This window comes from Nanorana parkeri, unplaced genomic scaffold (assembly GCF_000935625.1).
Source record: "Nanorana parkeri isolate BGI_ZX_2015 unplaced genomic scaffold, ASM93562v1 scaffold517, whole genome shotgun sequence".
In the NCBI taxonomy this organism is placed as follows: domain Eukaryota; kingdom Metazoa; phylum Chordata; class Amphibia; order Anura; family Dicroglossidae; genus Nanorana; species Nanorana parkeri.
The window spans coordinates 334,488-355,295 of record NW_017306785.1 but is presented as its reverse complement, the minus strand read 5'-3'; the positions used below and the strand labels follow the sequence as shown (position 1 = coordinate 355,295).

The 20,808-nt window shown below is 40.3% G+C and overlaps 1 protein-coding gene across 3 annotated transcripts in view; it reads left to right on the top strand.

Annotated features, from left to right (window-relative positions):
- The window catches only part of NECTIN2 (nectin cell adhesion molecule 2), a 98,735-nt gene that overhangs the window by 35,032 nt on the left and 42,895 nt on the right, over positions 1-20,808 (top strand). For all 3 annotated transcript variants that reach the window (XM_018561339.1, XM_018561338.1, XM_018561337.1), the window contains exons 2-5: positions 1,442-1,771; positions 2,603-2,893; positions 5,785-5,902; positions 6,618-6,769. In XM_018561339.1, the coding sequence (XP_018416841.1) occupies positions 1,442-1,771; positions 2,603-2,893; positions 5,785-5,902; positions 6,618-6,769 (891 nt within the window). The remainder of the gene's footprint in view (positions 1-1,441; positions 1,772-2,602; positions 2,894-5,784; positions 5,903-6,617; positions 6,770-20,808) is intronic.

The following is a 20,808-nucleotide window of genomic DNA, read 5'->3' as shown; positions in this document are numbered from 1 at the left end:
CCCTTCAATTACACATTATTTACATTCCTGACTTTTTTAATGGGGCTTCTTGGTACATTAGAGGCCAATTCTTTCACTCTGAGGTTTGTCTGGGCCATAAATGTGACACAATGCCTTCTGGGAAATTGCTTCATGCTGTAAAAGGGTTCTATGAGCCATGCACCAACAATTCACTTTCTGTCTGCTTTCCATGAAAACCGTTCTCTCTTTGTGACAAATGGGATATTTCTTGGAAATCTGGGGCATCAGGAAGCCCTGTGATAACCTTCATAAATATTACAAAGACCTCGATTCACTGAAGATTGTTTAAATGAGCAGTATTCACATTGTAAATAATTGCTCGGCAACACATGGTGCGTAACACTTGATTCCTAACGAGTAGTTAAAGGGAAATTTGAACGCATCGCTGCACGATAATTACGTGTGGTATTAATATCACGTCTATGGGCACTGTTCATTTTAAATGAGTAGCGGCCTTAAAAAAAAAAAAAAAAACAATAAGCACTTCAAGTATTCTAGGAGCTGTCCAGTGCTGATCCAGAGTTTGTAAATAGTACCAGTGTTGTACCAGGTCGGCCAATGATCAATATGCAGTTTGGAATTTGAAGTGTACATAAACCCGAACATGGGTCTGTTGAAGATACCATTGAAACTAGTTTTCTATATCTCTTCAATAAGTTCATAAAATACCTGTTGATCCTGCTTAAATCTAGTAAGCTCTTAACTTCCTGTGCTCCCTGCCTGTACCCCACTGTTATCCATTAGCACTGTTCCCTGGAAAAAAAAAGAATTCGGCCACATCATCTGAGGACTGGTAAGCTGCTACAAAGTGTTTCTTCATGGCCAATGTAAAATTGTATGATGTCTGCAAAAGATATCTAACATATTGAAAGCTTCCATCCTTGGTAAATTTTTAAGTTAGCTAAAGGAGGACTTTAAACTTTCTGCATTGATTTAGCAAATTATATAAATGATATAAGCACCGGTTAAGACATTGGCATAGTGTACAGGGTGAGGGTGCTGAAACTGAGTACAGTTCCATTATTGAGGAAAACTTCTGATGAGGTCCCAGAAAATGCAGAGTAGCCCAAATCTTGCAAGATGGTGCTATACCACATTATGGCCACCACCATTCTCTATTACTACATTTAGATTTACATCTGAATGATAGGCTCTCTTTAGGATGTAAACTGTATAATATAGCGGGCTTTACCTAACACGTCTGACGAAAAAGCTGTTTTTGACTGTAACAGCGATCAGTCAGGCTCATCTTTTTGTTTTCCCATGCTGCACTGCAGAAGAGATTTAGGTTGCTATAGAAGATTACAATTGTTCCTCAAACACTGCTAAATTAGGACCAATGTATGCTAAACTTTGTTCTATTTAATAATGTACTTACTCTATTACCCTCTGCTGTACTTATTGGATTCTCTACTCTCAGTCATACAGGCCCAGCAGATCTACGTCAAGGAAACGCTCACCGGTATTATTGACCAGGAAGCCATTTTACCATGCACGATCAGCAGCGACCCCAATATCCGTGTCAGCCAAATAATGTGGGAAAAAGGAGGCAACAGCATAGCCGTTTACAGTCCCCAACATGGAACTCACGTGAGTGAGCCAAACCGTTATCAGCTGCTCGAGCCTTCACCTAGCAGTGCAACACTCCGCATCCTATCACTCCGTGCCGCCGAAGAAGGAGACTATTCTTGTGAAGTAACCCTCTTTCCTGCTGGTAACCGCAAGGCCACAACAAAACTGGCTGTGATAGGTAAATCATCTTCAACACGGTGTGTTGTTTCTACACATTTAGTTTGTTTGAAGCTCAGTTGAAGTAACAGGAAATTAATATATAGCCAAAAAGACTGTGTATGTAGTAATAATGCCAATTTTCCACGGTTTACCTCCACTTCCCTGTTGCCCCAGTTGTTCATGGTATCTAAAGTTGACAGTGCAGTCTTATTTGCTACAGAGTTAGACCCACTAAGCTATGTTATGTAAATATAATGCTGAGGCATGCCCCATTTCCTTCACTGCAATACAAATCTGTCTACGAACTATTGCCCTGAAGGGTGTGGCTGTTGCTCAGCTCTGCCAGCGCAGGGCACTGCAGTGTGAGGCAGAAAGCAGCATTTTCACGCCCAGAAAGTGGTATTTTAAAGCATTTTCATGCACAAATCATGCACAAATCATACCATACAGGGGTATAGTACTGTAGAGAGGAAATAAAGGTGTGAGACTCTAGTTGGGCTTAGTTAGATGGAATTGCATGTTCTTGTACAGTTTATAAATGTAAACTTGAAATGTTGCCCTTGCTAATCATGTTTAATTGTTTACCCCAGGGGTAGGCAACCTTGGCTCTCCAGCTGTGCTGAAACTACAAATCCCACCATGCTTCTGCCTCTGGCAGTCATGCCTGTGGCTAGCAATGCCTTATGGGATTTGTAGTTTCAGCACAGCTGGAGAGCCGAGGTTGCCTACCCCTGGTTTAGCCTATACTAGTATTATAGGTAGCTGAATGCTCTAACAAGGCAGGCCTATTGCTTTCCTCTACATTTGTAAATCACCTTCACGTGACACAACCTTATTTTCCACCTTTCAGCTGTGCCGCAGAATTCTGCTGAGGCCAACAGTGAGGCTCTAGCAAATGGTGAAGAACAAACTGTAGCCACATGCAGATCGTCCAATGGGAGGCCCCCGTCCCGTATCACATGGCAAACAAGCCTCCCTGGCAACGTAACCACCATAATGACCAATGGCACGAACGGAACATACACTGTTGTCAGCCGATATGTGATGACGCCAACATCGCAAGCTGACGGGATGCCCATCACCTGTAACATCGACCATGAATCTGCAGCGGTTCCTATTCCTTTGAGGCTATCTGTAATGTGTGAGTATACCTCAAGTCTTCTATTGTCTAATATATATGTATGTTAGGGTGGCAATACATTATTGAACAAGAAAGTCATTTTAGACCCTCTGCCAATATAATCTGCTTTTGTATGAGCCCCCATCTTTTAGAGGATGATATACAGCAGGGGTAGCCAAATGCTGGTCCTCCAGCTGTGGTGAAACTACAAATCCCATGATGCATCTCTCTCCGGGAGTCGTGGCTGTGATAATGTTGCAATGCCTCATGGGATTTGTAGTTCCACCTCAGCTGGAGGGCCAGAGTTTGGCTACCCCCGGTATACAGTATCTGTGTACTCCAGGGGGTGGACAATTTAATGTGGGATTCTGGAGCCATTCTGTCCAATCCAGGAGCCAACTCCATTAAAAAGGGCTAGAGGAAAACTCAAATTTTAGACACCCAACTGTTACTTTTAAGGAACATTGGCTGCTAGGATTTGACCAGCAATGGAGTATTCTGAAGTTGAATGTCCTGGAAGGAAGCTGCATTCATACAAGAGCCTCATCCACATGTGTCTCTGATTGTTGAATGATGGTTTCTGTTGGCTGCTGCACAATAAGTGCATTTTGATAGGGTGTCAAAAATTATTGTCTTAGATTTGTACACCCAATCAAGAGCTGAACAGTCTCTTCATACTAAACCAGTCCAAAGGGGAACTACAGGGTTAATGTTTTTGTTTTTTTCGCTGTTCAAGAGATCAGCTTAGTATAAAAAGTCTTATCGATTTTAAAGTTATGTGTTACAAACCTTGTGTGTGGATGTTATTAAAATCTGAAAATGTAGGTAGCCATATCTGTTCACTGCATATTTAGGATTTTCTTCCTGAGCATTATTGATCCTCTTATCTTTCTACAAGTCTACCAGTCTACCAGACTGGGTCTGAAAAGAGTAGATTTGCTGCAATCCTAAATGATCTAACCCCCCCCCCCCCTCCCCCAACAATGCTTCTGGTTGTCATGCACCATGTTTTCAATACCTAGACTATGTGTTTGATATGCTAGTTCATGAGATCATGAGAAGTATTTTTAATATATGGCAAGAGAGCAGAACTTGTTTGTACTGAAATGTATGTAAACTGGTAATACAGGCATATGCAAGCTCCTTGAGGGCAGGGACTGATGTGAATATGCAAATATGTAAAGCACTGCGTAAATTGTCAGTGCTATATAAATACCTGTAATAAGTAAATATGCAAGAGATTGTCAAAAATAAGCATGGCAAACATTTTGGTCCTGCAGATAGATGTTTTCTACCTGGGGTAGGGGCAGCTAGAGTTTACAGTGGCTTTTTTTTGTCTTATTTGTACCTTCTAATATAGTCATGCCCATAGCCTTTATTATGAGATTCATTTGTATGTAAGGCGTTCTGTCAACACTGAGCAAGTTGTGCAGTATCAATTTGTAACCCGCATCTGCAGTCTTATTAGTATAGAGTTGCAGCAGATGCTACACCTGGTTAGGGCTGTCCATTCATGAATGCAAATGAAGGAAAAAAATCTAACGGGCACCAGCTAAACTCCAAAGATACCCACGGGCTTGTCAATATATTTGCTGTTCTCCCCTTAATTGCTTCTGAATGTGTGTTCTATGGGTCCTTTCCTGCAAGAAGATGTCAAATCTAATTTAAAAAAGCTGAATATTGCTTTAAAAATAGAGATTTGTTGGGACAGGAATCTTCATGCGTAGCAAAGTAGTGAAAATACCTATTGCATTATTTTTCCTGGTTCTGATCAGCTTGCCTATTACATGATACCAAAGAGGGGACTTGGGCATAAGGCCCTCCACAGTGTTGACTGCTGGTGCCTAACCTTGCAGGCAGAGTCCCTGCCCCTTTCACAGCTAGTTACTCCTTTGGCAACTCATACTTCAATCGCTGGTTCGGGGGGCCCTGTATATTTTGTTATGCATTTGTTTCACATACATTTTATATATGTTTAAAAGTATATGAAAACCCAATTACTAAAATGTCATAATCTTTTAACATATTAAAATTCAGTATTTTAAATCTACAGCTTTTTTTCAAAATAACACCCAGGTGACACCATTGGAGGGGTGACACCAAAATGACAGTTACCCCCCCCTATGATAAAGAATACTTTATCCTGCCGGGTGACTGTCCCCTCCTCTCTCTGTCGGCGTCCATCACCAAGATGGCTGCCGGCAGGTATCAATAAGATCGCCGCACATGCGCTGTGATGTCACGGCGGGGTGTCACCCGGTAACCGCTCCGGGTGACACCCGGCCTCCGGATGCCCCTGCATAACAGTCCCTGTTCTCAAGCACTTCCTGCTGTAGAATGACAACACAGCACTGTTGCTGTCTTCAAACTGTTCATCTGTTTTGTCAACCTGCCACATGCTCTCCCAATGGAGACTACAAGTGGTCATGCTAATGCACATTGCACAGGCAGGTTTTGGTGTTCTGACATGGTAACAGGAAACATGCTGAGGTAAATGCCATGGGGGCATTGCTGAAGTGCATGCATGTTAACAGGAAGATACAGGAGGCAAACAGTGCTAAAATGCATCAAAGGAAGAAAAAAATATATAAAAACAACTATTCCACAGTTGGGACCTATTTGGACTATATATTGTTATTACATGTGTGTGTTTGCAACACTTTGGCATGCATTAAGGGGTGCTAAATTGAGGCAGCCTATTCATTTTGAATGGGTTGGCAGTACACTTAAAAAAATGCACCAATGCAAAATAAAGGACAGCAGCGCAGCACATTGCATTAATGTATGTTGCAATAATACACCGCAATATGGATGTCTTACCATGCATTCTCAACGCATAAATGAGAATGGATCCTTCACCCATATAAGTATACTCACTTCAGCTCCTTGAACTGGTTTCATTTTTCTCGCAGATCCCCCTGAGGTTACTGTCGAAGGATATGATGATAACTGGCATTTAAAACGCAACGGCGTCTTTCTGACATGCAGCGCTAAAGGAAATCCTCATCCCACGTCGTACACATGGAAAACGTAAGTATGGAGAAGTAAACGGTGCTGAAGGCTCAAGTGTCGCCTCTGTGGTTTGTGCATGAACAAGGGTGATCTACAGTATGACCAAATGGCAATAAAAAATGAAATGCACTGGGGCCAATTTTGTAAAACTGATGTGATTTAGAAACCAGGTTTTATCTTTAAAAGGCATGGTTCTGTTCTGTTCTTTTTCAAAGCGAGTGTTGCACCAGCTCAATTATATCAGGACCTCACCACTGACTCATGTAAGCATCAGCTAAAAATCCCAAAGAAAAAGGACTCATTCTTACTAAGTCCTCCTTGTGGTCGGTGTGCAGGTGAATTAACAAAGGATGGCTTGGGTGGAGGCCAAACTACTGGTTTACTAAGGTCTACTAATTAATCTGCATTATAAACTATTACATGGATAATAAAGGTGACAAGAAATTCTGCTTTTGAAGTGTGGTTTGTCTGTGCAGGAAGAGACAAGTTCAATTAATGTCCACCCGTCTTAGTCACACATACTCGCTTACATTTTACTCCCCTGCTCTTCAGTTTGGCCACCAGTAGCAGAAATTTGGAACTCTTTGCACCCTGTCCTGTTGCTTTGCCCATGCACGTTTATTAAACCCAACACCTCCAATGTTTGTAAATGTGTTGCTATTTCTTGACCTTTATTTGGTAATGGTAGCCAAGAGGTTCTGAAATTAAATTCAACACACTTTGGTCTCTTCAGAGCTGATGGATCTTCGCTTCCACCCACTGTCCGGGCAAAAGATAATATGTTGTATGTGGACGAAGTGGATGAACGCGTAAACCGGTCGTTTTTATGTGAAGTCACCAATGCCCTCGGGAGCAGAGCCTACCGCCAGGACGTCCTTGTGAGAGGTAAATGAGTGTATTGTATTGAACTGCATGTTGCGACTGGTATGGTGTGGCTGTGTGGCATTGCTTAGCATTGACAAAATCTTGCACCAAGTACATCCTTCTAAAGACAAAATGGCTTCTCTTCTGTTCAGCAAGTCACAGTGCTGACATTTCATACAATTCTCCTACTTGATATCAAGCTCTGTTGGTCATACTTGATGCTATCACTCATTCTTCATCTACTGGCTTCTTGTTTCCCATAATATGGTTGTGCTTCAGATGACACATGGCTCTATAAATTGTCACGCCCCAAAGAACACACTGAGGTGCCATTTTGTCAAAGACCATCAGTTGAAGAATGATAACACATTCTTAAACCATCCTGCATGCCTTAGCACAGCACTTTTTTCCCTGACCTTTTGGGTCATGATAAATGGACTGGAAAACTGTGCCCTGCATGACTCCTTGCATGTAGCGCCTGTAAATCTTGACAGATTGTCAACGGAGTCCATATATATAATTTGCCACTTTATGACTTTCTATGGAACTCTATTATATGGAACTGTAAAATGTACTGTATATAGAACATTTTAAACATAACTGAGATGATTTGGTTTCATTTTAGCTGTTCAGCTTGGTTATCATCATAAGGTGAAAGTGACCATCTTGAAATGGTTGCCTGCAGATAAAGTATAGTTGACTGAACTAGCTTTTCTGGTTTAATTCCCATAATAGCAATCTAGACCAGAAGTTTGTTTCTCTTATTGAATTGGAGAAGAAAATGTGATTCTGTTAGTGATATTTTTTAAGTATGTTTGAAAAGCAGGCAGCAATGTTTGGGTTGAATTTCTATTACTGACCACTATTACAAGACCTGGAATTGGGCGGGGGTTGGAAGATACTTCCCATTCCCCACTGTACTAAAATGTTTTTATTGCTATTGTACTATTTTCTTTGTGCCCCTCCACTTAGTACCTGCCCTGACGAAATTGGCCATGGGGCAGGAAGCAAGCGGAATTTCCCAAAAGGGCAAATGGACAGCGGTAATAGCCTGACCCGCACAAACAAAATCTTATACTTTTATTTTACAATCTGTTGTCCAATCTTCTCCCTATTTATCAGAATTTAAGACCTGACGGAGTACTGAGTCCCTGAAACGTTCGAATGTTTCTTGTGACCTCTTATTGTACAGAATAGAGATTTCCTGGACTTACACAATTTCTGTGGTGCTCTTATTCCCTCCACATTTCCTAGCAGTAAAAACCTGACAAAGGTTCTGACCTTTTCTCGTTGTAGAATAGGCAGATGATCAATGTTTCATTACATTTTTATTTAACACCTGCCTGAGTATGCATTAAAAATATTCCACAACTGCCAATTCTTTAAACCTTCATACAGTGAAACTGACATTTATTTTTTTTGTGTAATGCTTGGGAGAGTGCTGGAAATCTTCTGTGGTTACATTATTATTATTTTTTAAAGCGTTTATTGTTGTTTTCAGTTGTCTGATGCTCCTAGGTTACAGCAAAATCCCAAGCTACTGTTTTTTTACTTCTTTTTTTGTCACATTGCCAGATAAAAAAAACGATAGATCGTGCAGAACTAATAGTTGCCCTAAACTAAAATAAAAATCTAGAATAGAAATCTATCAACTAGATCTGCAATACAAAAATATAGAAAATGAAATGGTATAAATTAGTGTTAAATATAGTTAATATAACATAAAATGTAATATAAAAAATAAAATATAGTTTATAGAATAAAATGGACTATAAAATAGATAATATACAGTAAAAAATATATAAAGGATACTCTAAAATAAGAATATAGTTACCCTAGATCCAGTTTTTGGTAAGGTTCCCACTCTTATCCACACATTCTAGCTAGTGCAGATGCATATTTGCCCAGAGATGTATATATATATATTATTAAGATATCTATTAAAAAAAAGGATACTATAGAGTATATAAAAGGTAAGGTAGAAAATATATATAGTTGCCCTAGACTAAGGTTCCACCACTTCATCCATTCATTTTAATTGATCATTATAAAAATGGACCCACGACAGGTTATTAAAGGCACCAGACCTCCTACGGCAGTATATAGTAGTCACCTGAGTGACGTTTTTTGGTTTTCTTGCATACAAAAAGAAGAGAAATGGTATAAGGAACCTCAGGGACAAATATATATAACAAATCTTTACAATTCCATCAAGAATAATATACAAAAGTCATGATCCTATACCATTGGCATCACAATAAGTCAATGTTTATAGCACATTTTACCCCGAAGCCTTCCACTGCTGGCATTTCAGCCAGGTATTAGCTGATTATCCAAACAAGCCCTGTATAGTCCATAAACGATGGGTGCTCAGACGACAGGATAAGATAAAATCAAGGTCTCGCCATACCACCGCTATAGTAGCAGTATGATTTATGGAATGCAGGAATAGATGTTCTATCACGGAGCTCTGTAGTGCTTTCCTGCAATGAAAAAAAGGGGGACGATGGTTCAATTCTCGCTACAATAGCACAATGCCATAGCGCTGTGTCCTTGTAACATGTAGCCAGTTGAAGCAAATAACAAGTAACAATAAAACAGGTGCTCTGTACAACAATGAACAACAGATACGTAGAATCAGATTATCTTTGAGTTTAGGGTAATCCACAATGGACAACTACCATATCACTGCATCCTTTATAGAATGTAGCCAAGTCTATAAATGTATCTAGCAGATAATGTATTCGGCAAAAAAAAATGGCAGGTACACCGATTCTTGGCTTCTGTATTCGTTTAGTTCATTGTATGTCATTTTAAATCAGTTTCCTGCAAGTAGAAGTGCTATTGCACATATTAACCCCAGCACACCCGTGCTCTGCTGTTTCTTACTGGAAACTATGCACTTCATAAAGATCATTCTCTCAAGGTAGCTGATACATCGATCATACTGAGTCATCTGATTCAGAGCTGCAAAACCACAGGTACCTGCCATCCAATAGCTGCAGATTTGAAGCCAGGCTATAATTAGCACCGTGGACACTCAATCACAGGTATGAGAAACCATGCTAGCAACTGCTAATAATGGCAAAGTCCTGATCTGCTAAGGGAGTCTTGGGATTTATGTTTTCAGTTAGTCTCTGCAGAAACCCCCAACTGTTAGAAACCCCCCACACAAAAAAATCCAGTAAGAAATATATAAAGTTAGAGCTATTTACTTGTTTTTTTATGTATTGTGTGGGTAAAAAAAATTCTTAGCATATGGGGCCTGTAGCAGACAATTGACGCAGACCTTCTTATTTATGTATTTTGAATATGGTAACCATTACATAGACTCTAAATCCAAAATTGAAGTGATCATAAACTCAGGAGTTAAATCATAAAAATGCATTGAAGTCCCTTAACGATTAACAAAAATGTATCTTATTTGCGTATCACTCGGCTGTAGATCCTCAAATCACCTCTGGATCATGTTGAGACTATCCTTCCTTCTGGAGTGTGGCTACTTTTGTTCCCCATGGTCCCTGTGTGTGTTGTAAAGTAGCCACCACTCCAAGCTCGCTCCCATGATGGACTACAATCTTAATACAAATTAGTAACCTAAACATGAGATTGTAGTCCATCATGGGAGTGAGCTTGAGTTATAACTCTTGAGTTTAGTGTCACTTTAAGGGCCCATTACCACCAGATGCGTTGGACTATGGTGGACAGCCTAGGTCAATGCATAGACCAGCTTTGCCTTGTGTCTTGTGGTGTCAGTTCACACCACCTCGCTGTGGTGGTGTGTGTTGAAAAAAAGTAGGGCATGCAGTATTTTTTTTTGGGCAGCGTGTGTTGCAGTGAATATAAATTAATTAAATGTCTCTTTGTGACATTTTCAGCAATGTTCAAAGAAGGTAAAATGTGCCATGTGCTTTAATCCACTGCTTCATTCACAGAGAGCAGTAATGGCAGCGCAGTAGTACCTGCTGCGGGGTGTGTTTACGGGCCTTTTATTCTGCATCCACATAACTGGTTAGAACTCCTAATTGGTGTGTTGAGCAGGCAAGAGAACATCCTTCGTGGATCTGTGTGCTGCCCCTCACCATGCTCTCCTAGGCACTGAGCCACACGGGTCTAACTGTAGATGCAAACCTGCCTATTCTTGCAGTTTGCATGGCCACAAATGACAAATCAGCTGTTTTTATTTGTGATAGTAAATTTTTGGCTTCACATTGATTTGTGTGGGATGTCATTTTATTTTAATCAACATAAGCAATGGCAGTGACCTTCAGCGGTATTGATTTACTGCTTAATAGCATGTCCGCCTATGGTCTAGAGACCTTATTTGATGAATTTCATGAAAGCATCATCGCTATCTGTCATTTGCCCAGCTTAATCCTTTAATTTGCCGCCTTACAGCTAACTAGGCTGCACTTGACTGATTGGGAACAAAGGGGCTTTTGACTTATTTTTCCTCTTGAATATGACAAGAGAAATTATTGAGCAACATATCTGTACTTGGAAGCAAAAATCTAAAATCTGTAATGCACAAGTGTGGAAAAGCGAGGGTGGAATTCCAGATGAAGTCAGATGGGAGGATACAGTACTCCTTGATTACTGTGAAACGGCAATTTTTGTTTTATTTCATGGTAAATTGCCTGTCGGTTTCCTACATCTGTAGATCGCGCTACCCTTCTGACCCAATCTGCTGTCTAGCATATGCTGCAGCACGACCACTTGACCTGGCTGTTCCCAGAATCCCTTGCGGCATCGCTCTCACCACCATTTAATTGCAGGAGGCACCTCTGCTTTAAAAAACGTATGAAGAGACGAGATCGTTAAGCTGTTTGCTGGGTTTTTTAGTAATGTGCTATTTTTGGAAGATACAGCTGGTTGTCTATAGTTCCCTACAGCTGTGCTGTGTAGAAAATAAACTAGCTGCAAGACCCATTTGACATAATTATCACACTTTTGAAGTTAATCTGTCATTTGTGAATCAAGATCATGGTGTTTGTAGGGCTGATTAAAACTATACAGAAAAAGCTTTAGATTTTTACATCTTGGCTGTTTTTTCTCATATAATTAGTAGTTAAAGATCACATTTTTTTCTAACTTTAATTGAAACTTACAAGTATAAAAAAAAAAAAAAAGCTGCATGGAGCTGGAGATAATTACTCAACTTCTGCATCCAGAGCAAGGTTAATATTGCATTCAGATATCAATAGTAATTGGTCTTGCATGTTGTGTTCACATTTTGAGACACAAACTACAACAATCTATGGAAGGGAAAGTATAGTTGGGCTGTACTTAGTTTTCTTCCAGCTTGGGTAACTTCAGCCATCTTGATTTGGCTTGCCCAAGATGACCTATCTTCCTTGCATACACACGAGAGTTAATTCATCCCGGCACCTAAGTATGTCAAGAATTTGTGCATTTAAAGTAATGAACATGCCACAAGACTTGAACAAGTCTACCAAGGATTTATTTAAAGAGCAACTCCAGGGAAAAAATTTGTATTTCCCTGGAGTAATTCCCTTAATTGTATTGTATGAAGGACCAGGAATCATTAGCGGAATGGCTGGGTTTCTTCCACCACTGTGAGGAGAAACTCCTACAAAAAATTGTATTAACCTTTTGCATTGGGGCTACCCTCACACTGGAAGAGGTAAATGCTCTTTGCCTAACCGGCCACACTCTCTCCAGCCTGTCTCCTCCTCTGCAGCGATGGCATATCTCTTGGCGTCCTCACTGTGCATACAGCATGATGAATTCGGGACCTTAGACCACTGCAGCGGAGGGGGAGAGAGGCTCCAAGGACCAGTCTAAGAGCAAGCTAGCTTGGAGGATTGAGTGAGTATAATTTTTTTTTTATGTTTGACACTAGCCAAAAACAAGCGCTCAACCCTTGCAGTGCGTGGGTAGCCCCATTGCAAGGGTTAATAAACATTGTACCCGGGGTTCTGTTTTTAAGCTAAGTGGTCAAACAGCCAACGTGTTTCGGGGTCTCAAACTCTCTTCCTTCATCAGGGCTTAAATGTTGACAATGAATGCACAAAGATGCTGAACAATGGCTGGAATGTGGAGCAGATCTCCAGTGATGTAATAATTGGGGGGGGTAACTAAACTTGACAGCCCTGCTTTAGGGGATGCTTCGCTCAGACTACGTCTGGTACTTATTGGAAGACCCTGGTTGACAAAAACCTGCCTCTAGAAGTTGAACGGTTTTTCCCTACCTATCTATCCTGGGGTCTCCAGAAATACATTCCTTCTAAAGAATGTACACTAAGCTGAGTATGCAAACAGGAAGGTAAAACATAATTTCAGAAGATTTCATAGTATGAACTTCCTGCTCACAAATTTTTGTTTTTTAATTTCTGCTTTAAGGTCAGTCTGACAGCTGTTTTTGACTGTGGAGATGGGAGCTGTAAGTATCAACAGATCACTTATGGCCACCAGTAAAATATGAATGAAGTGGGTAGAGACAGAAGGACACAGCCAAGTTTAGAATCGTGAAAAGAAATGGGATTATATACAAGCACGAAAATGGCAACAGCAAATATGTTACTGGTGGAAAATTTCTGCTTGTGAGCATGTGCTTTAATGGTATTCATGAGATACTATACCTTGTAAAGACTGTATTTTGAAAGATAACATGAGGGTGTGCCTGAGTTTTCAGCAGTCTTTGTTTTTGTGTAATTGCCCTTTTCCAGGTGGGCCAACCAGGTGAAAGATTTAAAGGTTCTCATTTCCTGTCTCACCAGTGCGTGTCACCCGGTGACCCCAGTCAGTAGAGCGGTACATTACAAAGCAGTGATTTTAAATGTGCTGTTTTTCTGTCCCTAGTCTCAAAGTTGTTGAGTCACCGGCCATGCGTGACGAGAATTCATGTAAATCTTTTCCTCAGAGGACAGCTGATGAGGAAACCAGGAATAGCCCAGTCTGTGTACAGCACTATTATCCTTTTGATTTGGCTCCTGTGCTGTTATTATATGCTTAGTTAATAGATGCAATCTAATTTTGTCCTGTACGCCATGATTAAAATTCTTCTGACTTGTTTAATAGAATTCTACTGATATGAATCCTATATAATAACTAGCATTAGGAATAGTTTTTGTGTGCATCTAAACATGTCTTTTGATTAAATTAAATAGTCTGAATTTTACTCTAAATTGCTCAGACATTTAGTCTGAACAATTATCAACTGCAAATGTCTGTACCATTACCAAAGGTAATAGTTTGCTACTTTCAGTTGCTCATAGTAACCAGATTCTGTAGGTAACAAGAATTACTGCAGATCTATGGCCTCCCCAAGAATTATTGCAGCCTGATTTTTTGATTATTATTTTTTCTTTTTTTCCGCTTATTGAATACTGTCAAGAGAATATAATGGTGCTATATGTCATACTTCTATAACTAGATCTGTAGTCCTCAGATGTGGCTATTTGCTGGTCCTTGTGACCCTTTTCCTTCAATTTAAATGATGGAGCGCTATTACTCGCACTATTCCTATCACTGACACTATCGCTGACAAAAATGAGAACGGGAGAATAATTCTTTACACTGACAAACATTTTGCACAATTCTCCCCACTGACACCAATATTGGGACATTATTCCTCCTCCCACTGACCACAGGCACTGGGTCATTTTTATTACCACTGGCCCTAGTGCATTTTAAAGTCTGGCCCCACTAAAGTCTGAAGTAAAGTGACAGGACCTTTGCACCGAGTGTTTGGGGACCTGTGGACTAGATCACTGTTTCCAATTTTGGAAGAAAAATGTAAAAAATACTTGCCTTGCGCTGTTCTCCTAGGCAATACTTTAACAGCTGAGGATCCTGGATCCTGTAACAGCTGATGATCTCAAATCCCATGAGTATACACAAGGATGTAGCATCTTCTCATAAGATTCAGGATACCATGGGTGAGGCCTAGCACCATCACTGAAACACACAGCAGGAAGCTGCCAACAGCTTGGGGAATGAGGTTTTATTTATTTTTGTGGGTTTATTTTTTCTTATTATTTTATGTTTTTATTGCTTTCAGTTAGTGTCCTTTTGTTCAGGGGAATAAGAAGCTGCAAAAAAAAAAAAAATGACCCTGAATTTTCATGCAAAGTCCACTTTAGGGCTTGTCCACACCATGCCCGTTGTGCTGTGTTTTCACACCATACATGTGCGGTGGTGTGCAGAAAACACAGCTCAAAGGCATGGTGTCAACAAGCCCTTAAGGTGCCCATTGACGTCCCATAGTGGTTGAACATTTTGTGCACAATCCCATTGGCTGAGGGCTCCTCTACATCTTATGCCAGTGTTTAAGCAAATGAAGAGGACAGAGTGAGGGGGGAAGTGGTGCAGTCTGATGCAGCTAATGTTATGTCTGTGTCCACACCTGGCAGAGGCTTTTTATGGTGAATGGCAATCACACAGGTTGAAGAACCTTGTACAATCATGATTACTTTCTATTTTTACCTGATGATAAAGCTGCTACCAGGAATGTCTGTAGTGAGCTTACTTTTCCCTGTTTAGGACACCACTGGTAAATCCAGTTATCTGAGGGCAATCCAACCATCCTCTATCGTCTTTAGAAGGGGTATGCAACCTCGGCACTCCAGCTATTGTGGAACTACAAGATTTATGAAGCATGGCACGACTCTGGTAGCTAGAGACAGAGCTATGGTGGAATTTGTAGTTTAACCATAGCTGGAGTTGCCTACCCCTGGCCTATAGGCCCTTCTATTGGCTCTAGGCCTTGACGTACTGTATGTTTCCTTTGCACAAATAAAATTATTCTTTTAATCACAAAACCGATTTAATCTCTTGCAGCTAATGCCAAATGCATGGTCATCTTTTGCTGCAGTGTAGAACATTAAAAACATGTTTTTGGTATTTGTTTTCATTTAGAGGACATCTCCTAAAGACTATAGAGAGCAAAGTGCACGTCGGAAGACAATAGCTTCATACAGGATATTTACTCAAAGGAAGAATCATTAATGGTTGAGCCTTGTTCAGCTTCCTCCTCTTGTTTGGCTGTTAGCAGAGGCCTCTTTGATCATTGTGGAGAATCCTGTATGAAAGACAAGTTAGCAATCAACAGGCTTTCATTGTGCTGGGATGGAGCTCCGCCTGACAGTGCCAGCGCTGCGCTGTTATGGGAATATGAGTGGAGGGGTGGGGGGAAGGGCTGGGAACTGTACAAGATGGAGGTTTCCAGCTTACCAGCATACAGCAACATGCTTCATCCATTCATGCCTGTTGAAGCAACTAGGTCAATTATTAACATCACCGCACGACACAGCTGTGCACCAATAATTTCCTCGTCCGTCTCACCCTGAATCGCTTCTTACTGCTTTTTTTTTTTTTTTCATTCTAATCTGTTTGCAGTTTATGTACTTGTAGCAGGGCTATTTTTGGTCTGACCTTAGTTTCTTTCGCTATCTCGTTTCCCATGCGGTTTCCAAAATGGGCCTTTGAGAATTATAGACTCTTCATATAATATATAAGATTATTTGTTCCCAAGGGTTTGCAATAATGTGTTTGCATGCATTTAAGACCTTCTTCTTTTTTTTTATTTTTTATTTTTTTTATTTATTAATTTGACTTGTAAATGGGATTTTATGGGGAATACTTTTTCCCATTTTAATAAACAAGGCTATGCAATGATGACATCAGGGTACAAGAATTTGTAAAACATAGATTTTAGTTTACTGGCATCAAATCAGTAAAGCTGATTTTAAGATTCTGGAGAGGATTCATATGTGGGGGGCAGGAATTTGTAGAGGGAGAGGTAGCCCCCATGCCAGCTTTTCTTAAGGGGTACAGTACCTATTGGTTATCTGACCTGTCTAATTGCTGCTAACCAACAATTGGAATATAATTTATTCTTAACGGCAGCACTGACATGTCTTTATTAACACTAGATCAGGGGTAGCCAAACACTGCTCCTCCAGCTGTGGTGCAAATACAAATCACAGTAGGCAATGCAAGACTTTGACAGCCACAGGCATGGCTCCCAGAGGCAGATGCGTGATGGGGTTTTTACCTTCTCCACAGCTGGAGGGCCAGAATTTGCTTACACCAGCACTAGGTGTAGGCAGGTTTTAGCATTAAAGCAAAACTCCAGGCACACTCACTGTCTCATTCCAGTGGGGTCTCTACTTACTAGAGAATAAACTGTTTGCACATTCAGCTGCAAGATGCAAACACTTTTTTGCTTTGGTATTATGGGAGGGGCAGAGATGCAAACCGCTGGTGGGAAATGTCACTATTGTGGGAGGGGCAGAGACACAAACTGCTGCTGGGAAATGTCACTGTTTGAGTCTTTGAGAGATATAAGGTGAACTGACCCACCGGTTCCCACCAAACGCTTGCGTATCTGTTTCGGAAAGAACAAACCTTTAATGCTTTTAACATTGTTGTTGAACGCCCAGTGTACTTTTTTTATTGATATAGCTGTGCTCCTGTGCTCGTATATTCCCTTTTTACAGCTTGGCCTCTAGAGCAGTTTCTATTTGAACACCCGAAAACCTGTTTCCTGTGCAGGTGAATAACTTTTCAAAGTCAGTTTGGTCTGCGTTCATGTGATTTAATAAAACATGACCTGCAACTTTTTCCCACTATGATTCAGTTAGGAGAGTAAGATTTTTAGAACTGTGTTGCCTGGTCAACAATGTCCCCGATTTAACTAAAAGAGTAGAACATATTCTCTTTCATATTGAATTTTCTCCATTTGTAACATGAATTTCTCTTCTCTTGGTGAATAAGGTGAAATAATGAAAATCATTCAGTCTTGCCCAATCAAAAACTGTTTTCCTTATTCAGAATTGGGTCATAATTGGGTATTCCTATTTTCCTTGCACATAATTTGGCTCATATCTGCAAAGTGAAATTTCAGTTCGTTTTAGCTCATTGACTAAGATTGGTGATTGAGTGAACTGACTTTGGTGCGGTTTACTCGGATGTTCGCCAAACCCAGGCAGAAATTTGAGTTCGGTGAAAGTCCAAGTGAACCTGATCCGCACACCGCCATTGGTTGCTAAGGTGCTGGTGGCCCCAGAGTATTGTAGGTTGTCTTGGTGAGCCCATCTGCTTCCTAGCAACCAATGATGCTGTGCGGCTCACCCACCAGTCAACCAGTGATGCTGTTTGAGATGCATGGTGCCATTGGTTCCCAGGACTTGGAAGGTGGATTAACTGGCTCATTCTGCGAACCACAAAAAGCTTGGTTTCATGTCAAATTCATATTTGTCTTGAACCCTAAGCTCATCCCAAACGAAGATAAGTGAACTTACATGTGCTGGTACCTATAAAACATTGTACCAGGTTGGCTACCAGGCACATTAAATGTGTTGTGTTTGCAGTTCTTAAAGGTGAACTCTAGTGCTTTTCCAGAAAGTCCACATTGTATTGTAGGTGTTTCCAATGTGTGACTGTCACGTTTTCTACTTGCTTGCTCTTTATGTTCAGATTCATCTATTCTCCCTCTAGTGGCTGTCTGTATCTTAGGCTATCAGATGTGTGTCCATTGTGGGTATAAGAGGGATCATAATAAAGAAAGTGATCCTGTATTGGGTGGTTTGCGGAGGGAAGATTTAGAATGGGGTCACCAACCTAGCACAATGGTGAATGCATATAGAGCCGGTATCCTTCAGTGTAACTAGTATATATGGTACAGTGTATACAGAGATCAGAAAATATGATGACACATTACAGTAGTTTTCACATTTATTACACCTAATGGAAGCCAGTGTTTAACCATTACCCCCTTGCTGTTGGTGCATTGGGGATCAGCTCTGCTAGATTCTAGTGCAGTGTTTGTGGTAAACTTAACCCCTGGTTTGTGTGTTCACCTTTCCTGCATCAGATTTCACTCTAAGTTTTAACTTACAGCACAGATACTGACGCTGATGTCTACTGTTTCTCCTTATGTGGGTCACCTAACACAAAGCATTCATTAACGTTGGCACATTTTATAGTATCCCAGTATATAAAGTGGAGCAGGAGTCCTAGAATGAATGTAGAGATTCATAGAAGTGTATGCAGGGAAGTGGGCACTATGTAATGTATGGCAGAGTGCAACAATGAGCCAATGTGGAATACAGGATGTAGTGCAGTGCCAAGGTATATGGTATAAAACAGACTGGGTAGCAGACCATTGTTGCAAGATTGAGTGTAGTGTGTTTTGGTACAAAGAACATCCGTAAATGTCACCCCTTGTTTGCATGTTCACATGTTTTGCTCAAAGTCTGACCTTACAGCATAGATACTGTGTATACTACTTCTCCTTATGTGGGTCACCTAACACCAAGCATCCATTGACGTTGAATTCTCATTTTTAACCGCTCTACAAACCTTCCCCTGCGTATTGTCATTGACGTTGTTACATTTAATTACTAGTATCCCAGTATATAAAGTAGAGCAGAAGGTATATAATAAGCATAGATTCATAGCTGTGTATACAGGGGAACCGACACTGGGCATGTAATGCATAGCACGGTGCAATGGTGAGCCCATGTGGAATACAGGATGTAGTGACATGCCAAGGTATATGGTATACAACATAGACGATGCTGCAGACCATTGTTGGTAGATTCCAGTGCAGTGTACCTGGTGCAGGAGCCTTTAGTAAATGTAACCCCTTGTTTGCGTGTTCACCTCTCCTGCATTGGGTCCGACATTACAGCACAGATACTGTGTCTACTGCTTCTTCTTCTTATATGGGTCACCTAACACCAAGCATCCATTGACGTTGGTACATTTTATTACTAGTATTCCAGTATATAAAGTTGAGCAGAAGGTATAGAATGATTATAGAGATTTATAGCTGTGTATACAGGGGAACAGACACAGGGTATGCAATATATAGTACACTGCAGTGATAAGTCAATGTGGAACACAGAATGTAAAACATATACTGTGTTGAGGAGCATTTTTGGTTATAGAATGTAGTTTACAGCTCCTACTGCTGGAATAAACTAGTCGCTGAGAATCAGGGCCCTAAAAAGGTCCTGAAAAATATGCCATACTAGATTGTTAGGAATAATAACAGAATAACGGTCTATTACAAAAATTAATTTCTGTAGTCCAGCTGCAATTACAAATTAGCAGTTGGCTTGTCACCAGCCGCTTAGAAGCAGTATTGTTTTAATCAGTCTAAGAACAACAATAGATGACAGTTACTATCGAGTCCTACTAAACTGGAAGCACAGCTAGCATACAGTATATGAGGACATATATGGTTGCTTCTGTGTTTATTTGTTTAAAAAACAAAAATGCATTTAATTTATTTTATACATGTAAAAATAGTTTGTTCTCTATCACATTTTACACACCAAAAAATATTTAGATTACCTTTAAAGGAGAAGCAAAAAATATGACCCCCTTACTTTAAATAAATAGGCAAAGCCCAGCCTGTAAAAGAACACAATGAAGACTTGAGTGTCTTTCTGCGTGCACTGCCAATCTTTGTTCTGTTGCAGAGCTGCATAAAGGATTTTCACCATCTAACACTTCCCAGAGTGTTAAATTCCTGGTCCCCCTCTGCTCTCTTTGGTTTGTTCTACTGACCCCAATGTTACTGCAGGACACACTACTGCCATACGGTCTGCTGGAAGGAACCACAGCACTCAGTGGGGTACCAGCTGCCTGACGCACTGGAAAGTGTTGAATGCTGAAGATTCTTTGTCAGCAGTAGAGAACCAATATAATAATCAATATTCTAAAATGTAATTTTTTTTTTGTATTATTAAAGTGGAACATATTAAATGCCACGTACGAATATTTTGCTTTTTATCTGCATGGTAGTATCAGCTGCAAATCTAAAGTGCGTATTTGGTGTACTTTATAGCACTGTGTATATATTTCATATACAGACTAGTATTTTCACAATCCATTCCCGTTCAAACATAAACTCTGCTCCTGTTGAGCAGGTTACTCTACAGCCGTGATGCATTATTCTCAGCCTTGTTTATTAAAAATAATAATAATAATAATAATAATAACAGTCATTGCTGTTCTTTACAAAGGGCTCTTAGTGTTCTAATTGCTGCAAACTGTGAATTCAGATTTAATGCACTATAGGGTAA